The sequence below is a fragment of the Mytilus edulis genome, chromosome 4 (assembly GCF_963676685.1).
Source record: "Mytilus edulis chromosome 4, xbMytEdul2.2, whole genome shotgun sequence".
NCBI lineage: Eukaryota > Metazoa > Mollusca > Bivalvia > Mytilida > Mytilidae > Mytilus > Mytilus edulis.
In genome coordinates, this window is record NC_092347.1 from 92996507 (window position 1) to 93017532 (window position 21026).

General features: G+C 32.4%; 1 protein-coding gene across 1 annotated transcript in view; it reads left to right on the top strand.

Moving 5' to 3' along the window:
* LOC139521072 (putative ankyrin repeat protein RF_0381) overlaps nt 1–21026 on the top strand; it is a 45850-nt gene that overhangs the window by 7075 nt on the left and 17749 nt on the right. Inside the window, exon 2 of the mRNA XM_071314327.1 lies at nt 16125–16243. Coding sequence (XP_071170428.1) covers nt 16125–16243 — 119 coding nt within the window. The remainder of the gene's footprint in view (nt 1–16124; nt 16244–21026) is intronic.

The window sequence follows — 21026 nt, forward strand, 5'->3', positions numbered from 1 at the left end:
CTTGTTCATCACCGAGACACAACCCAAAGAAACATAACAAAATAAAGCTAGAGAACAAAACGCTTCAACAATAATCACGTGTATACAAATGGATGTCCAAACTCATAAAATCGAGAGAAAAAAAACCGACAATGCCATGCAAATAAAATAGAAAAAATATTATCAAGTATGATTTAGAATTATAAACACCAATCTATTTTCATATATATTCTAAATAGAATAATAATTAAATATGTGCATAACATATTTCCCACTGGGCATTAATCTAATATCTATCATGTGTTATATTAAAGTAAATATATTTTCAAACTCTTAAATGTTAGGCGAAAGATACCAGAGGGACATTCAAACTCGAAAATAAACAGCTAAATAAAGGCAACAGTAGTTTACCGCTGTTCAAACTCATAAATCCATGGACAAAAACAAAATCGGGGTAACAAACTAAAACTGAGGGAAACGCATAAATATAAGAGGAGAACAACGACACAACACTACAATGTACCTAACACACACAGAAACGGACCAAGCATCGGACTAAAACATAAAATAAAAAGACCAACAGACAAACAGTAGTACACAAAATCACAGAAAACTAAAGACTTCAGCTAAACGTTCCCCTCCAAAAACTGGGGAGGATCTCAGGTGCTCGGAAAGGGTACGCAGATCCTGCTCCAGATGTGGCATCCGTTGTGATGCTCATGTTAGTACACATCAGGTGATAAGTTAAGTTCTGTAGGTCACACTCGGAAGAAGGGAAATTAAAGGAAATATGTCATTCAATTCCTAGATCAAAAGTCAAACTGTTGCACAAAAGAGCACCTCCATAACAATACTTCATGCTCTATTATTTATGATTTATTGTTTTGATATAACTCTCGTTCGAATTGTTTCATAGTTTTTGTTATATGATATGTATTTATATTTGTCATAGGGGCATCGTAGGCCGAGTACCTGTTGCCTTCGACTCCAATCATAATTGATTAAGTTTTTCCTGTCGAAGGTTGGTGGTTCTTTCCGGGTAATCCGACTTCCTCCACCAATAAAACTTACCGCAATGTACTGGCCAAAAGTGCAGAAGGTGGCGTTAAACAATATCAATCAATCAATCAATAAACCAATCTGTCAATATATATTTATTGAAAGCTGACCTTTGACCTACAGTTGTTCACATCCCTGTCTTTAGGTCTTTTGGTGGACAATAATACAACATCTTCTTATCTTTCTAAAATCTTTTTTTTAATTTTTATTGAAAAACCTACATCATGATGAACATGCACATATCAAAGTAATCGTTACTTCGTTGTATATGTACATGTATTATCTTTAAAAATCTGATATCTATTTTACTAACATGAGTATATAAGTAACGCATAAATCTTATAACACATAAAGATTATTTGAAAATGAAGTGAGACTGTTAACAGGGTCAGTAGTATAGCATAAGATTGCACGAACATTGGATAGAAGGGTTGAGGAATTAGAAAAAAACTAAAATCTCAAAAAAACTGAACTCCGAGGAAAAATTAAAAAAACGGAAAGTCCCTAATCAAATGGCCAAATCAAAAGCTCATACACATCAAATGAATGGATAACTACTGTCATATTCCTGGTCAGAGGTAACAATGGGTATATTTGAAAGTAAATGAAGATACCTCCAAAATATTGTCTCTTCATTTATGTCTGAAAGCAAAAACTGCATAAATCAGTAGGCACATTTATTGCAAATTTGTATAGGAAAACTAGAGCATCCTTAACCTAGTTTTGAACCATTTAAAATAATTATTTGACATAAAGAAAATAAACAAAACTATTGAATGTGGATAAAGTGCTTTATCATTGATAACGTTCTGACGTAAATCAAAGTCATAGAGAATGTAAATATACATACCTCGGTAAACCTTGTGCTGAAAAGTTCTTTTTTTAATAATCAATATTGTGTGATCTTTAAGACTTACATGTTATTTTCATTCAGTTTTAGATCATGTAAATATCAGCATGTTTTACTGCGTTGTGAAACCAACATTTATTTGTTTTTGACAATTATCGTACAATTAAAAATCTTTTTGGTGTCCAAATCAACATTTTACATCTTTTCTCTTATAATTATATAACGCGCGCTTTCACATTTCCTCATTCGGTGAACCAAATGTCTGGTCCATTTTTGGGCTTATGTAATACCAAATGTTTTACATTGTATCTGCTATGAAGATCTAAATAAAATTGAGAATGGAAATGGGGAATGTGTTAAAAAGACAACAACCCGACCAAATAAAAACAACAGCAGAGGGTCACCAACAGGTCTTCAATGTAGCGAGAAAATCCCGCACCCGGAGGCGTCCTTCAGCTGGCCCCTAAACAAATATATACTAGTCCAGTGATAATGAACGCCATACTAATTTCCAAATTGTACACAAGAAACTAAAATTAAAATAATACAAGACTAACAAAGGCCAGAGGCTCCTGACTTGGGACAGGCGCAAAATGCGGCGGGGTTAAACATGTTTGTGAGATCTCAACCCTCCCCCTATACCTCTAACCAATGTAGTAAAGTAAACGCATAACAATACGCACATTAAAATTCAGTTCAAGAGAAATCCGAGTCTGATGTCAGAAGATGTAACCAAAGAAAATAAACAAAATGACAATAATACATAAATAACAACAGACTACTAGCAGTTAACTGACATGCCAGCTCCAGACTTCAATTAAACTGACTGAAAGATTATGATTTCATCATATGAACATCAGGCACAATCCTTCCCGTTAGGGGTTTAGTATCATACCATCATAACATATATGAGAAGAACATAACCCGTGTCATGCCAACAACTGTTTTTTAGAATAAATGTGTTTAGTTCCGATGCAAAGACCTTATCAGTGACTCAATATTAACGCCAAAATATGCAATCTTTAATGACTTGACAACAGTATCGTAATTATATCCCTTCTTAATAAGTCTATTCAAAGGTTTTGTAAGTTTCTGAGGTGAATACTGACACCTTTGTGCTTTATAAAGAATATTACCATAAAAAATTGGATGTGAAATACCTGAACGTATTAGAAGTCTGCATGTTGAGCTATATTTACGAATGATGTCTTTATACCGATGATAAAATTTAGTAAATGTTTTGACTAGTTTGTGATATCGAAAACCCTGGTGTAATAATTTTTCAGTAATACATAAATTTCTCTCGTTAAAATCGAAAACATTGTTACATACACGAGCGAATCGTACAAGTTGAGATATATAAACACCGTAAGATGGTGACAAGGGAACGTCACCATCTAAAAACGGATAATTAACGATAGGAAATGAAAAATCATCCCTTATATCATAAATTTTAGTATTCAGCTTTCCCAATCTAATTAAAAACCGATCTCTCATCGCTCCTGTTTCTGATATGTCGCGTGGGAGATCTAACGAAACCCGCTTTGAGGTCACATGTGAGTGACCTCGTAGGTGTGTCTTTTTCGACCAATGAAATTGAGTCTTCCACGATCTTGTAAGTTTAACGTAAGGCAAAGGGATGTAACTCATTTTATTTACGACAAAATCGTCAGTCAAAATAATTCATAAACTTTTTTGATTGGCTTATTAATAGGTCGTCAACTCATTTGCATATCTTAATAAATTCATAACTTTTAGTTCACTCACATGTGACCTCAAAGCCGGTTTCGTTAGATCTCCCACGCGTCATATCAGAAAACGGGAGCGATGAGAGATAGGTTTTTAATTAGATTGCAGCTTTCCATTAGTGATATAGATATCAAGATCGAGAAAAGGGCAGTGGTCATTGTTAGTATTAGCTTTATTTAAAGTAAATTCAACAGGATAAATTTCATTAATATACATACTGAAGTCGTCATTATTGAGAGCCAAAATATCATCCAAATATCTAAAAGTATTATTAAATTTGTTTATCAGATGTTGTTTCGATGGGTCTTTGCTTATTTTTGTCATAAATTGTAACTCATAACAATACAAAAACAGGTCCGCAATAAGTGGTGCACAGTTAGTCCCCATTGGAATTCCGATAATCTGACGATATACGGAATCTCCAAAGCGAACAAAAATGTTATCTAGTAAAAATTCAAGGGCATATATAGTATCAAAGCATGTCCAATTAACATAGTTTTTTTGTTTATTACTACTAAAAAATGACCTAAAAGAGTTTGAACATATAGAATGAAATTCATAACAGTGTAGCTATGGCCATTCATTAACTGGGGATAATTAGGTGAACGTTCGTCTGTAATGCCCACTACTCACGACGTACTTATCATAGAAATTTAAACTGTGAGGTCACCAAAGGTTCCAAACGCCTAAATAAAATAATTAAAAATACTAATCAGGAATAACCTTTGTAATTTGAAAATAAACAAAAATGGCCTTCAACACGGAGTCTTGGCTCACACCGAACAGCAAGCTATAAAGGTTGAATACTTAAAATTCTTTACTCGATTTTTTGTTATGGTTTGACCATCAATTTTCCTAATATGATATCGCACGTTCTTTTAGATTATTTTTTTTACTTAATTGGCTTTAAAAGTTACAATGCATGATGTCGTCTGTTTATGTAGTTCATATGTGTTTTTCGTTTCTCGTTGGTTTTCCCGTTTGAATGGTTTTACACTAGTAGTTTTGGGGCCCTCTATAACTTGCTGTTCGGTGTGAGCCAAGGCTCCGTGTTGCAGGTCGTACCTTGACCTATAATGGTTTACTTTTAGGAATTATTACTTGGGAGGAGAGTTGTCTCATTGGCACTCATACCACATCTTCCTATATCTATCTATATCTATACATTTTTTTTCAACTAAAGAATACATCACAAGAATATAAGTTTTGTAAGAAACGTGAGAAATTGTGTTGGACTTGAAAATAAGGCAAAGTGACAAATATCTGAAAGAATGAATCGTTTTATGGTATTAAACAAAGAAATCAAATGATTTTTTAATTATCCAGAACGCTTCATAAACAAAACCCACATGTATACGCATTGAATAAATAGTAGGCCATTCTTAAATGATCACACCGTAGAAGTAGTTGTGCTCTTTTAATCAATGAGATATTTTGTGAATTAACCCCATCAACTTAATAGTTTTTTTTACAATGGATAAACCTATTTTTTTTATTATTATTAAATAATATCATCTCTGAACATTATTATTCTTATAAATGACACGGTTGTATGTGATGATTATAATAAATATTTAAAACAAATTCCTTTCAAGCTTTGTAAAAAGAAAGTTTCATTTTATGTATCGGAATGTGTAACAAGTGAATATTTCAATCCCCACTGGAAGGCCTCTGACAGACTGGGTGAGCATAAAATCATAGCCGTTGACAAACAAGTTACAACCTACAAACGTTTTACTGTCGACCACACTGTTATGCAATTAATTCTATATTCACATTCTGATTTTTTGAATGCCCATTTAATTAGGTGTGTGAATTTTTTCTTAATGAGAATGTGAGGCAATGTGGTATACAGGGTAGAAAAATCAAAACTTTGAACAGATTCAAAATCACCAGTATAAGCATGCAATTTATCAAGTACTTCCAACGAGTTCTTGACACTCCAAAAGTAATTTATTCCACTATTTTCGAAGGCCTTATTTGAACAATTTATTATCAGGTTTTTAATTGTACCAAGTGTGCTGGTAAGAAGAATAGACAATTTAGTAGTTGAACAATGACTTGAAGACGAAATAAATCTATATTTGTAAGGGGTTTTGTGTAGCTTCGGAAGCCAATACATAGTTGGGACTTTCATTGTATTTGGCTCTGCTTGTAAAGCGGTGGCTAAAAGTTTATGTTTGTTACAGATTTCGTTTTCTGAAAATGGAGTCAGTTGGAATGTTGGTGAATTGGTGATTTCCTTTTTCAGAACCTCAATGTAAAATTTACGTCAAACAATAATAATATTATTAGCAGCTTTATCTGCCGGGACAAAAACAAATTCCTTGGCTAGTTCTTTTAGTTTATGTTTGATACGAGAAATAGGTTTATTGTGGTTATTGTTTATAGTAAAATGTTCTTTAAAATGTTGAATACGTATATCAACTATCTTCATTACTGAATTAAAAAAAGAGTCCAAAGATTTTTTGTCAGCTTTTTCCCGTTTTATCCATTTCATACAGTAAGTATGGAGTGAGTCGTGGATGATATTACGACACTCATTCCAATTAAAATAACCTATACTCATATATAACGTTATATTTACAGTAAAACACGAAACCAACAATTGATTGCTTTATAAAAAAAATCTTTATTTATAATACCTGGAATAATCAAATGATAGTAAGAATCAACCAAATTATATGCCTGTAACTTGTCAGGTTATCTAGAACATGTGTTCGCTGGTTTTTTCTGTTTTTGTTTGTACATGCGTATCATAAGGTTGAGATGTTTTGTGGTCCGTGTCTTTTGTTTGTACATGCGTATCATAAGGTTGAGATGTTTTGTGGTCCGTGTCTTTTGTTTGTACATGCGTATCATAAGGTTGAGATGTTTTGTGGTCCGTGTCTTTTGTTTGTACATGCGTATCATAAGGTTGAGATGTTTTGTGGTCCGTGTCTTTTGTTTTGTTCTGTAACCCTAATTTGATTTTTATGTTCTATTCTCATTTCCGCTTTGTTTATATTTAAAAAAAAAATGAACGCAACACTTTATAAAATTCATGCGTCCGAGGAGCTTTTCTGCAATAACCTTCACCAGGAACTCTCAAAAACGAACATTTGAAAGCTATGAATGTATAATAACATAAACAGTTGAATAGCTATATGACAAAAAAAAAAGACATAAACAAATAGCCAAATTTTTCTATAAAGTCAATTTTGCCATAGGGAGTTGGAACCATAGTTTTTTTTTTTATAATTTCAAAATTTATTGACACACAATTTTAAAAATGTTTGTTATAAATCATGTCGGTACCGATGTACTGGCTTCTGAGCTGACGATACCGTCAGGGACTGACAAGGGAATGGTCAGCTCAGTAAAACCTTAAAATAACAAATGGTGCAATTTTACTGCCGCTTGGTTATTTTGCAACTCAAGATTTAGTCAGAAAGGCTTTGTGGAAAATGCATAAAACCTTACAGAGAGTTCTATTAAGAATGCTCCCCTATCTACCATAACTGTCAACCCTTTCCAAGCAGCCGAAAATTTGGTTAAAAGAAAATAACCTAGAGACAGAAAAAAGGCTTCATTTGTAAAATAAAGGTTTAGAAAAAAAAAACAATCAAGGAAATGAAATCCTAAGCGGTAATAGATTGCCAAAATAATGTTGTTTACTAAAAACAAATCAGATATAATAATACCTTCTATATTGCCTGTTTTTTTCAATTAAAAGCAATCTTTCTACACGTGAAACTTAAGACGTAAGTCTGTAGAGTTTTACTGATTATTAAATCAACAGTTATGGCATATATGGATTCGTGTTATAGTTACTTAACCTAAATCAATTCAAATGGTAGTTATTTGATACTTTTATCAGTATAACTGTTTCTAAAGTTCTATTTTTCTATGCATAATATTAACCGAACGGAGCCAACCATATAGTATATCCTCGCACATAATTAACATCCTCACCTTGAAGGGAAGGTATTACTTGTAGATCATAAACTAAATATTGATCGATTACTGTTTGCTTAACCTCAGGGGTAAATATTTCATGCATACTCAGACGAGATAAGCTCATGAAGTACTCTCTTTTGGTATGTCAGTAAGTCTAGATATGTTTAACTACAATTATTAAGACTCATAAATGTATATGGTGTATATGTTTATGTCTGTCCCACGTTTTATTCTTTTGGTCAATATCTCATGGCTGAATAGGGTTCATGGAAAGTATAATGTTTAGCAGTGCACAGGTACCAACTACTGTACATAATATACGCAATCAAGTAAAGCTCGTTGTTGTATGTGAGAAGAAAGATAGATTTAGGAGTCAGGGGCCCGATCCCTCTTATGAAGCTGTTCATATACTAGTATGGTAAATGTTTGCTTCTTTTACTCTTAACCTTTCCCAGTTTAAGAGCCTTTTGTCAAAATCCTGGATCTGCATATAATGCATAATTCTTATAGAAAGACAACAATTTCAAAATAAAATATTGAACTTTAAAAAGGAACAAGATGATAAGTACTAACATACGGGTCTTATGGACAGACGCACAAAGTTCTCCTATACATGCATTTATTTTTCCGAATCTTTCACAATCACCAATTATGCAATAGATCAATCCAAACGACTATTATACAAGTTAGTGGAGAATATAATAAGCAAAACAAAAACATGTCATTATCTTATATATGAGTAAGGCTGGCCTTAATCTGATGTTTCAAATTCATCATAAATGAAATATATTTGACGTTTACAAGCTAAATAAAAAAATAACACAATGATACTACCAGGAGACAACATTAAAAAATCTTATAACGTATTATCAAAACCAACAGGTAGCAGCTGATAACTTAAAATCATAATCAAAACGTTCATTTGCTTCCATATCTGCAAGGTAAAAAGTATAAAATAAATCAAAATATAATCATATTCAAAACAGTGTGGCTGTGGCCATTGATTGACGACCTAGATTATTCCATTGACTGGGACAGGAATAACACGATGTTATGATTTATATCAATAATATAAATCAAAACATAAAGGTTATTCCTGATTAATTTTTCGAATTATTTTATTATTGAAGGCGCAAAGAACCTTTGGTTACCCCACAGTTTAAATTCTATAATAAGTAAGTAGTGAGCAGTGGTCGTTACAGACAAACGTTCACCTAATCTGTCCCAGTCAATGGTATAATTAAGGTCGTCAATCAATGGCCACAGCCACACTGTTTCGAATATGATTCTATATAAAACAAAACAGTTCATGAAACATATAACAACAATCTATTCAAATATATATATAAAAAAAATAGTTTTACGCTATAACCAGTTATTCATAAGCGAAGTAAGTGCAACTTAAACATGTTCTAACCTCACTACCTTACAACAAGCAACTTATATATATTGTTTTTGTTTAACTTAAAATGTGAGACAAGTGCTATTAAATTTAGAAAGATATTAAATCGGCAGTTACATTTCCTATTTTAGGGATTAAATTTCAGTCGTACCATTATGTATACTGTACATTTGAAATTCAAGCTTAATTTTATTTACGTCCTAATCTTGCCATCTAGACTGTAAAGATCTCTGTTTTTCTAACATCAAGTTGTTATTCCAGCTATATTTTTGAAAACGGCAACCGTATATTTGAAACAAATATAAACAAAATCATATTAATTGATAATAAATTCGTCTAAAGCTACTTTTGCTTTGAACCCGTGCTATTTACAATCAATGGTTTACCATATATATCACAGAATATGATTCCGAGCTTCCAATTAAAAATAGGCCGCTCAATAACAATAAATCGACAAAAAGATATACAAAACCATGCCCCCCATTTTTCCGGGATTAAAAAAAGAAAGAAAAACACAAAAAAAAAAAAGTCCATCAATAATGTATAACTCTTCTTAACATCTTGTCCAATCGATCTGCGCCAAAAATGTTATACCGTGTTGTGAATTTTGAGACTTTTTATTATCAACTTCCTGTTTATTGAATACTTATAAATATGCTAACATATAATAGCTATGCACCAGTTTTCCATCCCAATTTTCTACGGAACTACAAATAAAAGCTTCCTGAGCCATCAGGCTACATGTGGACACACTTTACTGTGTGATGCATTTTGATATCCATTACTCTTCAACTTCCTGTTTACGGAATACTAAAAGTTCTGTATCGTCCGTGGACATTAGCTCATAGTTCTACTTGTTTACCATTTTGTAACATTTTCGAGTATCAAAATGTAAAAGTTTTGAATGTAAGATACAACAGATTTTTTGGGGTTTTGAATATTACTTATAAACAAGTATAACGATCCTATCTATTAATATTTATGTTGACTAATAATTCATTTTGTGGATGTACATGTTAGAGAGATCGGTAAAAAGGAGTTCGTATGCCTTCAGGGTTATATGATAGATTTGACAACGATACTACATGCGAACATTGTGGCTTATGGGGTCTGGTATGAGGAAATCACATCCATAAACTGTATATATCTTAAACATGTTAAACTATGTATTTAATCATAGTGTTAATATATGTGGCCAAGAATCTTTCTCTTGAAAGTTCATGTGTCCTTAGTTAAACCCGTGATTATTGTCTAACTAGGCGGTGTGATGTCGAACAAGCAACACAAGTATCGGGCCATTAGTTTTATCGTTTGAATTGCTTTACATTAGTCAGTTCGGGATCTTTTATAGCTTATAGCTAACTATGCATTATGGGTTTTCCGTTATTACAGGTGACTTAAAGATGTTTTTTCTACTTTATTTGATCTCTGGTAAACTGTAATTTTTTTATTTTGTCTTCATATATTGACCATCGAATATCAATTATGGACTTTAAAATATGACAAAGAATATTTTTTCTAGTAAGTTCATGTGTACATAGTAAAACCCGTGACTATTTTCTAAATAGGAGAAGTAATCAATTATAGATTCTTTAGTCACATGTTATTTCTATATATCATTTTCCGTTTGCTTAACAATTACCAAAGGACCTGTAACTTTATATAGATTATACCCAATAACACCAAATTTTACTTTGATCGTTAGAGACTTCCTTATAATGTTGAAAACAAACCCTTCTTTATTTCTTCTTATATTGAAAATTGTATTTTTTTCTTCATATCTTGACCATCAAAAATTAATTTAAGACTTTATAAAAGAGCCCTGCTGTCGTAAATACCCGTTATGCAACATTTTATAATTTTGAACTTAGCTACTCCCTTCCAACGCTATTATTAAAAGTTTACAAAGACAGATACTCGTATAATTACATTTAATTCAATTTGTAACTTGAGCTGGTTAAGATCCTAATCGCTGTTAAAAATAACAGGTCTTGTAAGTGATATACCTGACCTTCCATTTTTATTTGGTCCAGTAAATCTGGGCGTTAACCCCACTCTGCATGCCATAGATCAACCATCCGACATGAAATGTTACAGTCATAGTTTGGGTACCAGTCTCGAAATAAACTTCTTGTTAGAAAAAATCTATTTCAAAGGATACATGTAAGAACTCGCATACATCACAGTTAGGCATACAAAAATGTTTACACTTTAAAAAAGTATAAGATCTATGATTTATCCGCTTATCACACTGATATTATCAACTTATTTTCAATTTTTACAATGCTGTAGGTCTAATGTTTAAAAAAATAAATATAAATATAAACAAAACAAAAGACGACGTAAAACTGCTTAAAGCATATGTCCTAATTGAAGAGCATTCCAAATTTTTGACAATATGCTTAACAGACGGGTAAATATATAATAACCAGCAGTAAAGCTTAAGCATGGGAAAAAATATAATCCTGTTCATTTGTTAACATCAAACAAAAAATTTCCCATTGGCAAAATATTTACAAATCTTTTTTATTTAAATGACCAGTATGTTTTTAAAGTATAAATTGGGTACTGGTTTTAGGTTTTGATTATCTCCTGTTATCCATTTTGTTCTTGTTCTTGTTCTGTTTTTGTTTTTTTGGCCAAGGTGTTGTCTGTTCTAATAGGAATACAAAATGTATTTCTTCTCTCGATTGATAAAAAAATCGAAAAAAAATTAAAAGATTTAGACAAGAAAATACTATTTTTCATGAATGAGTATGACTACTTAAAGAATATATTTACGGTATTTTAGTTTTTGATCTGGTTCGATGAATTTTCTACCTTTCATAACCTTTCATACGGAAACATATATTACCTCTTAAATAATTGTTTTTTTTTTCTCTTTCTCAAGATTTAATCATTTTTTTGAGATACCAGGAAACCCAAAATTTATTTCCGTTACGTAACTTATGACTGGATCATAAGAATAAAAACGTGGGTTAAAACTATTACAATAGGAACCTGGTAAAATGCTAATATCAATATGGTAACAACATCAAAATTGCGTTGAATCGTTTGATTTTAAATACTGCAATTCAACTTTGACCAATATACTGACGTCGCGTACGGTGCTGGTGTTAGTTTTGGTAACGTTAGTTTGGCGTTATTTTTCATGCATTGTATAAATAACGTCATACTTTTTTTCATTTCGTGCAGCTTAATCATACAGCATAATTTATATGAGCGGTTTGCTTGACTTTCTATGTATAGAACCGAAATGCAAAAGCGGCACATATTTTTTAAGTACAGTTAAATTAAAACGGAAAAATAAAATTCTTTTAAATATAGTATCCCCTTGGAGCAATGATATTTATTTATAGTGGATTGGGAAACAAGCTTTTACAACTTCTATTAATCCGTTTCCACTTTGAGGGTGCAATGCTTCCTTGAAACCTTAGCCTGCTCTTTTCCAAATCTACAAGGTGTCTTTTGTATGCAAGAGATATTGCTCTCTCTTAACACGAGTCAGCCATCTATCGTCCCCTTCAGACAGACTATCATTGTTCTCTGGGATATAAATTCCAGACTAGAACGGGCTTTTAAAATTTGATTTAACCTTTAAACTTTTAGGGCTGTATTTTAATGGACATTTTATTTTTTAAATTGTGCTGTCTTGATTTTATTAAAAAAAATATATATAATATTTATCATTACTCATAAAAATATTGCACTAAAAAGGGCATTGATAATTTTCATTTTCGCTCAAATGGGTTAAAAATCTTGCGCTAAAATGGGCTATACTTTGGCGCTAAAACGTCCGATTTTTTTCGCTAAAATGTCCTCCGCCGAAACAGTTACAGTTATTAATTTTAATTAGATTCAATAAAAATCTGTTGAGATATATTATCCAAAACAAAATTATAAAAAAAAGTTATGGTTTTGCATGATGTGATATTTGCTACAGAAGTTTTTGAGGGCCATGCAAATTTACTTTTTTCCAATTTGATATAACAAATAAATAGTTTAATATAACAGATTATCAATTTGGTATAACAAATTATGATAATTTGCCATGAGAACTTATAAATTTGATATAACAAATCCCTTTCGCACTGATTTGGCATGGGTTTTTCCTTCTAGATCTCGCGCATGGGTCTTTGTTTTGAATAAATGTGTCCAAACAAAATAAATATTGAAACTTGAAAATGTGCAATATAAATTGATCCTTTTTTTCTATCATAATCGTTCGTTCTAAGACACCAGGTCCCATGTTCTGAATAGAGAATTTTCAAACTAGTCCCCAAAACTGCCTCAAATAATAGATAAAAGGGGAGGGAGAGGGTTCAGAAACAAGTTTTGAATAAGCATTCAATGACATATTTGTCGCTGAACGTCAGCTAAACAATCAATCAATACTAAAAAAAAAATGCGCCAATTTTGGTTACGCAATGCTTCAATCAATTTCATTATTATGATTAAATCATACTATTGGTAAAGAAATTCACAATTTGTTATATCAAATTGACAATTTGTTATTTCTACTTGTTAATTGTTACATCAAATTGATAATTTGTTATATGAAATTAATAATTTGTAATATCAAATTCATAATCTGTTATATCAAATTGATAATTTGTTATATCAACTTGATAATTTGTTATATCAACTTGATAATTTGTTATATCAAATTGATAATTTGTTACATGTATATCAAATTGGAACAAGTTAATTAGCATGACAAGTAAAGGTTTCCGTAGTTTGCGACATGAGGCACTACATGTCAAGTTTTACAGAACGTAACGTCAAAACGAGTAAAAAAGCATCCATGGTGTGACATTATGACTAGACAAAAGTAATCGATGACTGTATGGTTAAGACTTTCGACATGTGATCGAAAATGGGTTCAAATAAATCTCTGAAAAGTAGATCTTAATGTTAAATAGTATTTTTTGTGCTATTACAATTTCAAATTTTCACCCCTTCAAAACTGTATAATGTGACTTATCATACGACACAATCAGTTTTCATACACCTTAAAAGGAAATTTTCATGTTAGAATACAATTTGAGATCGTAGAAAAGACAGCAAATGCCTAATGCTTTTCATAAGACACTTAGCAAATATGCCAAAACGGCGAGCGTGACATTTCAACGGATTTAATCAAATTATCAATTAAGGACATAATTTAAACAATATTTACTAATTGAAGACATAGAAAGTTATATATTTATTGTATAATTTTGACACAGGAAGGGTGAATATGTAAATTGTAATTTGGGTCTGCAGCATTTGTTCGAATTTTGAAGAGCTCTTTAAAATATGCAAGATTTGGGTTTTGTGACAGAAATACAAATTTCAAAAAATCATTAATTCTGCCACGATCTTTTAAAATGATGTAACAAAACTTTTTATTTTTTTTCCTTGTCATATACGGAATAAAATGGTATATCATTTTCGGAATCTATTTGAATTACTTTTTTAAATTACTCTTAACTTCTCCCCTATCATATTTTTTTTTACTATTTTCGGCTTGGCCACAAAACAAAGTGAACTTTTCGTCCTGGTCAGAAGCGTCCAGTCGACGATGACGTCATAAATAAAACATACACCATTAACACTTAAGACTGCTCTTGCTAGGAGTACAAATTTTTTTAAAAAGTTTAAAAAATTACAAAAATAACTTCAAAGCAACGCTGATCATATGTCGCGGTGTTACTTTTTTACACGCTCAAAATCGGTGTTATTAGGGATCATTCGAGAAAAGTATTGATTTTAAGGCATATTCCATTTCTATTTTTAATTACGCACATTTTGATATATACATTTATATAGTTATGAATTCCGAAACTTCGAACAAATGCAATAAAGCCGAACTGGGAAGCAAAACATGTATTATCACCAACACCGTACGCGACGTCACTATGCTTGACTTTATAAACTCTTTGATTCTAATCAAAAGAAGTTTATTTGAGTGTAAAGATTCATATAACCACAAGAAACTCTTTATTATTACCAGATTTCATTATTTACCCAGTGGCTAAGTGCTGATGTATCTCTTCTTTTCATATGTAAAATAATGTTTTAAGAATAATGTTTTAAGAATAATGTATTCATACAATTTGAAATCGCAAATTTAACATTTCAGGTGTGGCGACATCTTACGAATTGAAATGAAAAACTTAAACTGTCAAAACAAATTCGATGCTATCTCGGGTCGTCTCGAAAAGATACAAAGCTTACCGAACGTCCTTCATTTTACAATATACAATGTGTTCCCTTAACTGATCAAATGCATATTAAACGATACTGGTTCATTCAGGAGAAAACTATTTCAATTGACTAGGTCATTTCGATATTTATAAATAATCTTGTTCGTGATCTGGTCATGAAAGGGTGTATTGTTCAAATAAAGTTAATGAAAGACACAGAAGTACACCTTACCTTACCATATATGGACGATATAAGGTTGTTTGTTTTTATTAAGTTGAAAAAGAGGAAAGTGTTTCTCATTTCTTATATAGATTAGACCATTGGTTTTCCTGTTTGTACAGTTTTACACTAGTCCTTTTAGGGTCCTTTAAAGCGTGCTGTTCGGTTTGAGCCAAGGCTTCATGTTGAAGACCGTACTTTGACCTATAATGGTTTACTTTTAAAGATTGTTACTTGGAGGGAAAGTTGTCTCAGTGGCACTCATACCACATCTTCTTATATCTAAGAACACTAAAAACCTAAATCCTCTTTAAGTAATCTAAGCTATAAAGTACATTTATATCGTCAATGATAGTTTTTTACAAATTGATATTAATTTTAATCATATTTAAGTCTGTATAGATCTGTGTATGTACAAGAATATATTCAGTATTACTAGTACTTCCTGACTTGTGCATTTGTTTATTGATCTGACTTATTATGTCAATGCTTAACTCTCGCAATTTATGAAGAACATAAATCTACAAGTTCCTTTGTTATATAAACCGCGTCAGGTGTTTGTACTCCATCCCATCTAAACCGAACCCAAATCAAAAACTACAAAACGCCCTCTTTTTTTAGAAACGGCACATGGTCATCTGATTGGATTTCATGTATTTTATATTTAATAATTCCACTTTATTTAAAAACATTTTAATAAGTACAACCCATTTATGTTCGAATGATCATATATTACAGATGTGGAGCTGATACAAGAATCTTAAATCTTGATGGCAGGACAGCCGAAGATGTACTACTTCAAGAAAAACCCGAAGGTTGGCAGGAAATGCAGCACTGGTATAACAAATATAAGCCAGGTAAAACTCAAGGAATCTATCTTAAATTGACTACACAGGCAAAATTTGCTCACATGAATTTCACACGAATCTCACATGAAATTCACATGAAAAATTTCACGTGAAATTCTCCTCAATCGAGCTTATACATGAAACTCACGTGAAAATTTTCATGTGAATTTCACGTGAATTGAGATTTACATGAATCTGATGTGAAATTTTCACATGAATTTCACGTGAAATTTACAACAAAAAAATTTGATATTTTTCATGATTTTTATTAAATTTGAAAATTTAGATGTTATTTGAAATACTCTATTTTAAAAATTCATGTGAATTTCACATGAAAATTTTTACGTGATTTTAATGTGAAATTCACATGAGTTTTACATTAGATTCACATGAAACTCAAAAAAACTGATTTCACGTGAATTTCACGTGAGATTCACATAAATTTAAATTCACGTGAAATTGATGTGAGTGAAATTTGCCTGTGTAGTTGTTGAAAAAGCCAAATCCAACAATATTTATCTGATCAACAGAGTTAGTTACAATATTTGAGTTTTCAATCTTTTGATAGCATAATAACCATGATTCTGCTGTTAAACTTTTAGTTTGAATACTAACAGTTCATTTAAATAATTCCATAATAGTGGCTTCTAAGAAAGTAAGTTGATCCAGAGATACAATTTCTAGTCTCCTGACTTTGGTTTAATTGCATATATTATATTTGAATAACTCAAATTCTGTTTCACGTGTCTGTGGAACTACTGCTTTAGGGAATTCTGGGTAATTCTTAATGTGTTAAATATCGTATAGATCTTTAAGATGCGAAGGTTTTCATCATATTTGAAGAATTGATTTGAAAGGTAACAATCTAGATCTACCTTTATTCCTACCTTTTATGGTTTTAAACTGGTTAGTGTTCTGTGTTCAGCGTGTATGAATAATGGATAACTTATGTATATTTCCTATTTTTAAATGAATCAAGTATTACTTAGTTTGTACACTTTTGTGCAGCATTATAAAAAAATAATGAATTTTAAAGATTTAAGCTCATCTCTGTGCATACGCTTATGGGCAATTCCTAAAATGTAGACATCGACTTGAAACATGACCAAAACGTTTGTTTTTATCTAAAAGAATTAAGAATATGTGGTATGAACGGCAATGAGACAACTATCCCCAGATACCGATTTGTTTTTATATAATATTTAGTTTAAAAAATTGCATGCATCCATGTCTCACTCACTTCTCACCGATTCCAAAATGTTGTCTTTCAAATGTTTGTTGTTGAACTGCTATTGGATTAACGCCGTCGTCAACCTCCAAATATCTGTACACATACCGTTATACTAGTCATCAACAATACATCACTTCCAACCCTCATACTAGTCAGTCACGATACATCGTTACCTTACCATTCAAAGAAGTTACCATACATCTTAACCATATCGTCATAAGTTACCATACATCTTAACCATATCGTCATTTAAATAAGCCATCATGCATTGCCATCCTATTGTCTTTGTAATCAGTAACAATGAGTTGTCAAACAACCATTATACTTACCATCTCTATACATGTCAAGTATCGCTTATCTACCACCATTTGAAGGAACCAACATACATCGCTACCCTACCATCATACTTATAATCCAATGCATGGCTTCAATACAATCACTATACATGTCATACCCTACTATGCAAATATTCACCATACATCGTTACCATATCGTAATTTTGATAATGCATGCATTGCTACCCTACTGTCATTGTAATTAGTCACAACGAATTGCCACCTTACCATATTAACAATCCACCATACATGTCATACATCGCTTCCCCATCACCGGTTTAATGAACCTAATAATGATCACCCAAAACATTGCTTCAATACCAACTCTATAAATGTCATACATTGTCACCCAATCATCATTTCAATGAACCACCATACATCGTTACTCTACCATGATACTTATCACCCAAAACATTGCTTCAATACCATCTCTATACATGTCATACATTGTCACCCAATCATCATTTCAATGAACCACCATACATCGCTACTCTACCATGATACCATCTCTATACATGTCATACATTGTCACCCAATCATCATTTTAATGAACCACCATACATCGTTACTCTGCCATGATACTTATCACCCAAAACATTGCTTCAATACCATCTCTATACATGTCATACATTGTCACCCAACCATCATTTTAATGAACCACCATACATCGTTACTCTACCATGATACTTATCACCCAAAACATTGCTTCAATACCATCTCTATACATGTCATACATTGTCACCCAATCATCATTTCAATGAACCACCATACATCGCTACTCTACCATGATACCATCTCTATACATGTCATACATTGTCACCCACTCATCATTTTAATGAACCACCATACATCGCTACTCTACCATGATACTTATCACCCAAAACATTGCTTCAATACCATCTCTATACATGTCATACATTGTCACCCAATCATCATTTTAATGAACCACCATACATCGCTACCCTACCATGATACCATCTCTATACATGTCATACATTGTCACCCAATCATCATTTCAATGAACCACCATACATCGTTACTCTACCATGATACTTATCACCCAAAACATTGCTTCAATACCATCTCTATACATGTCATACATTGTCACCCAACCATCATTTTAATGAACCACCATACATCGCTACTCTACCATGATACCATCTCTATACATGTCATACATTGTCACCCAATCATCATTTCAATGAACCACCATACATCGTTACTCTACCATGATACTTATCACCCAAAACATTGCTTCAATACCATCTCTATACATGTCATACATTGTCACCCAATCATCATTTTAATGAACCACCATACATCGTTACTCTACCATGATACTTATCACCCAAAACATTGCTTCAATACCATCTCTATACATGTCATACATTGTCACCCAATCATCATTTCAATGAACCACCATACATCGCTACTCTACCATGATACTTATCACCCAAAACATTGCTTCAATACCATCTCTATACATGTCATACATTGTCACCCAACCATCATTTTAATGAACCACCATACATCGTTACTCTACCATGATACTTATCACCCAAAACATTGCTTCAATACCATCTCTATACATGTCATACATTGTCACCGAACCATCATTTTAATGAACCACCATACATCGCTACTCTACCATGATACCATCTCTATACATGTCATACATTGTCACCCACTCATCATTTTAATGAACCACCATACATCGCTACTCTACCATGATACTTATCACCCAAAACATTGCTTCAATACCATCTCTATACATGTCATACATTGTCACCCAATCATCATTTTAATGAACCACCATACATCGTTACTCTACCATGATACTTATCACCCAAAACATTGCTTCAATACCATCTCTATACATGTCATACATTGTCACCCAATCATCATTTTAATGAACCACCATACATCGCTACTCTACCATGATACTTATCACCCAAAACATTGCTTCAAAACCAACTCTATACATGTCATACATTGTCACCCAATCATCATTTTAATGAACCACCATACATCGCTACTCTACCATGATACTTATCACCCAAAACATTGCTTCAATACCATCTCTATACATGTCATACATTGTCACCCAACCATCATTTTAATGAACCACCATACATCGCTACTCTACCATGATACCATCTCTATACATGTCATACATTGTCACCCAATCATCATTTTAATGAACCACCATACATCGCTACTCTACCATGATACCATCTCTATACATGTCATACATTGTCACCCAACCATCATTTTAATGAACCACCATACATCGCTACTCTACCATGATACTTATCACCCAAAACATTTCTTCAATACCATCTCTATACATGTCATACATTGTCACCCAACCATCATTTTAATGAACCACCATACATCGCTACTCTACCATGATACCATCTCTATACATGTCATACATTGTCACCCAATCATCATTTCAATGAACCACCATACATCGTTACTCTACCATGATACTTATCACCCAAAACATTGCTTCAATACCATCTCTATACATGTCATACATTGTCACCCAACCATCATTTTAATGAACCACCATACATCGCTACTCTACCATGATACTTATCACCCAAAACATTGCTTCAATACCATCTCTATACATGTCATACATTGTCACCCAACCATCATTTTAATGAACCACCATACATCGCTACTCTACCATGATACCATCTCTATACATGTCATACATTGTCACCCAATCATCATTTTAATGAACCACCATACATCGCTACTCTACCATGATACTTATCACCCAAAACATTGCTTCAATACCATCTCTATACATGTCATACATTGTCACCCAACCATCATTTTAATGAACCACCATACATCGCTACTCTACCATGATACCATCTCTATACATGTCATACATTGTCACCCAATCATCATTTCAATGAACCACCATACATCGCTACTCTACCATGATACCATCTCTATACATGTCATACATTGTCACCCAATCATCATTTTAATGAACCACCATACATCGCTACTCTACCATGATACTTATCACCCAAAACATTGCTTCAATACCATCTCTATACATGTCATACATTGTCACCCAACCATCATTTTAATGAACCACCATACATCGCTACTCTACCATGATACCATCTCTATACATGTCATACATTGTCACCCAATCATCATTTCAATGAACCACCATACATCGTTACTCTACCATGATACT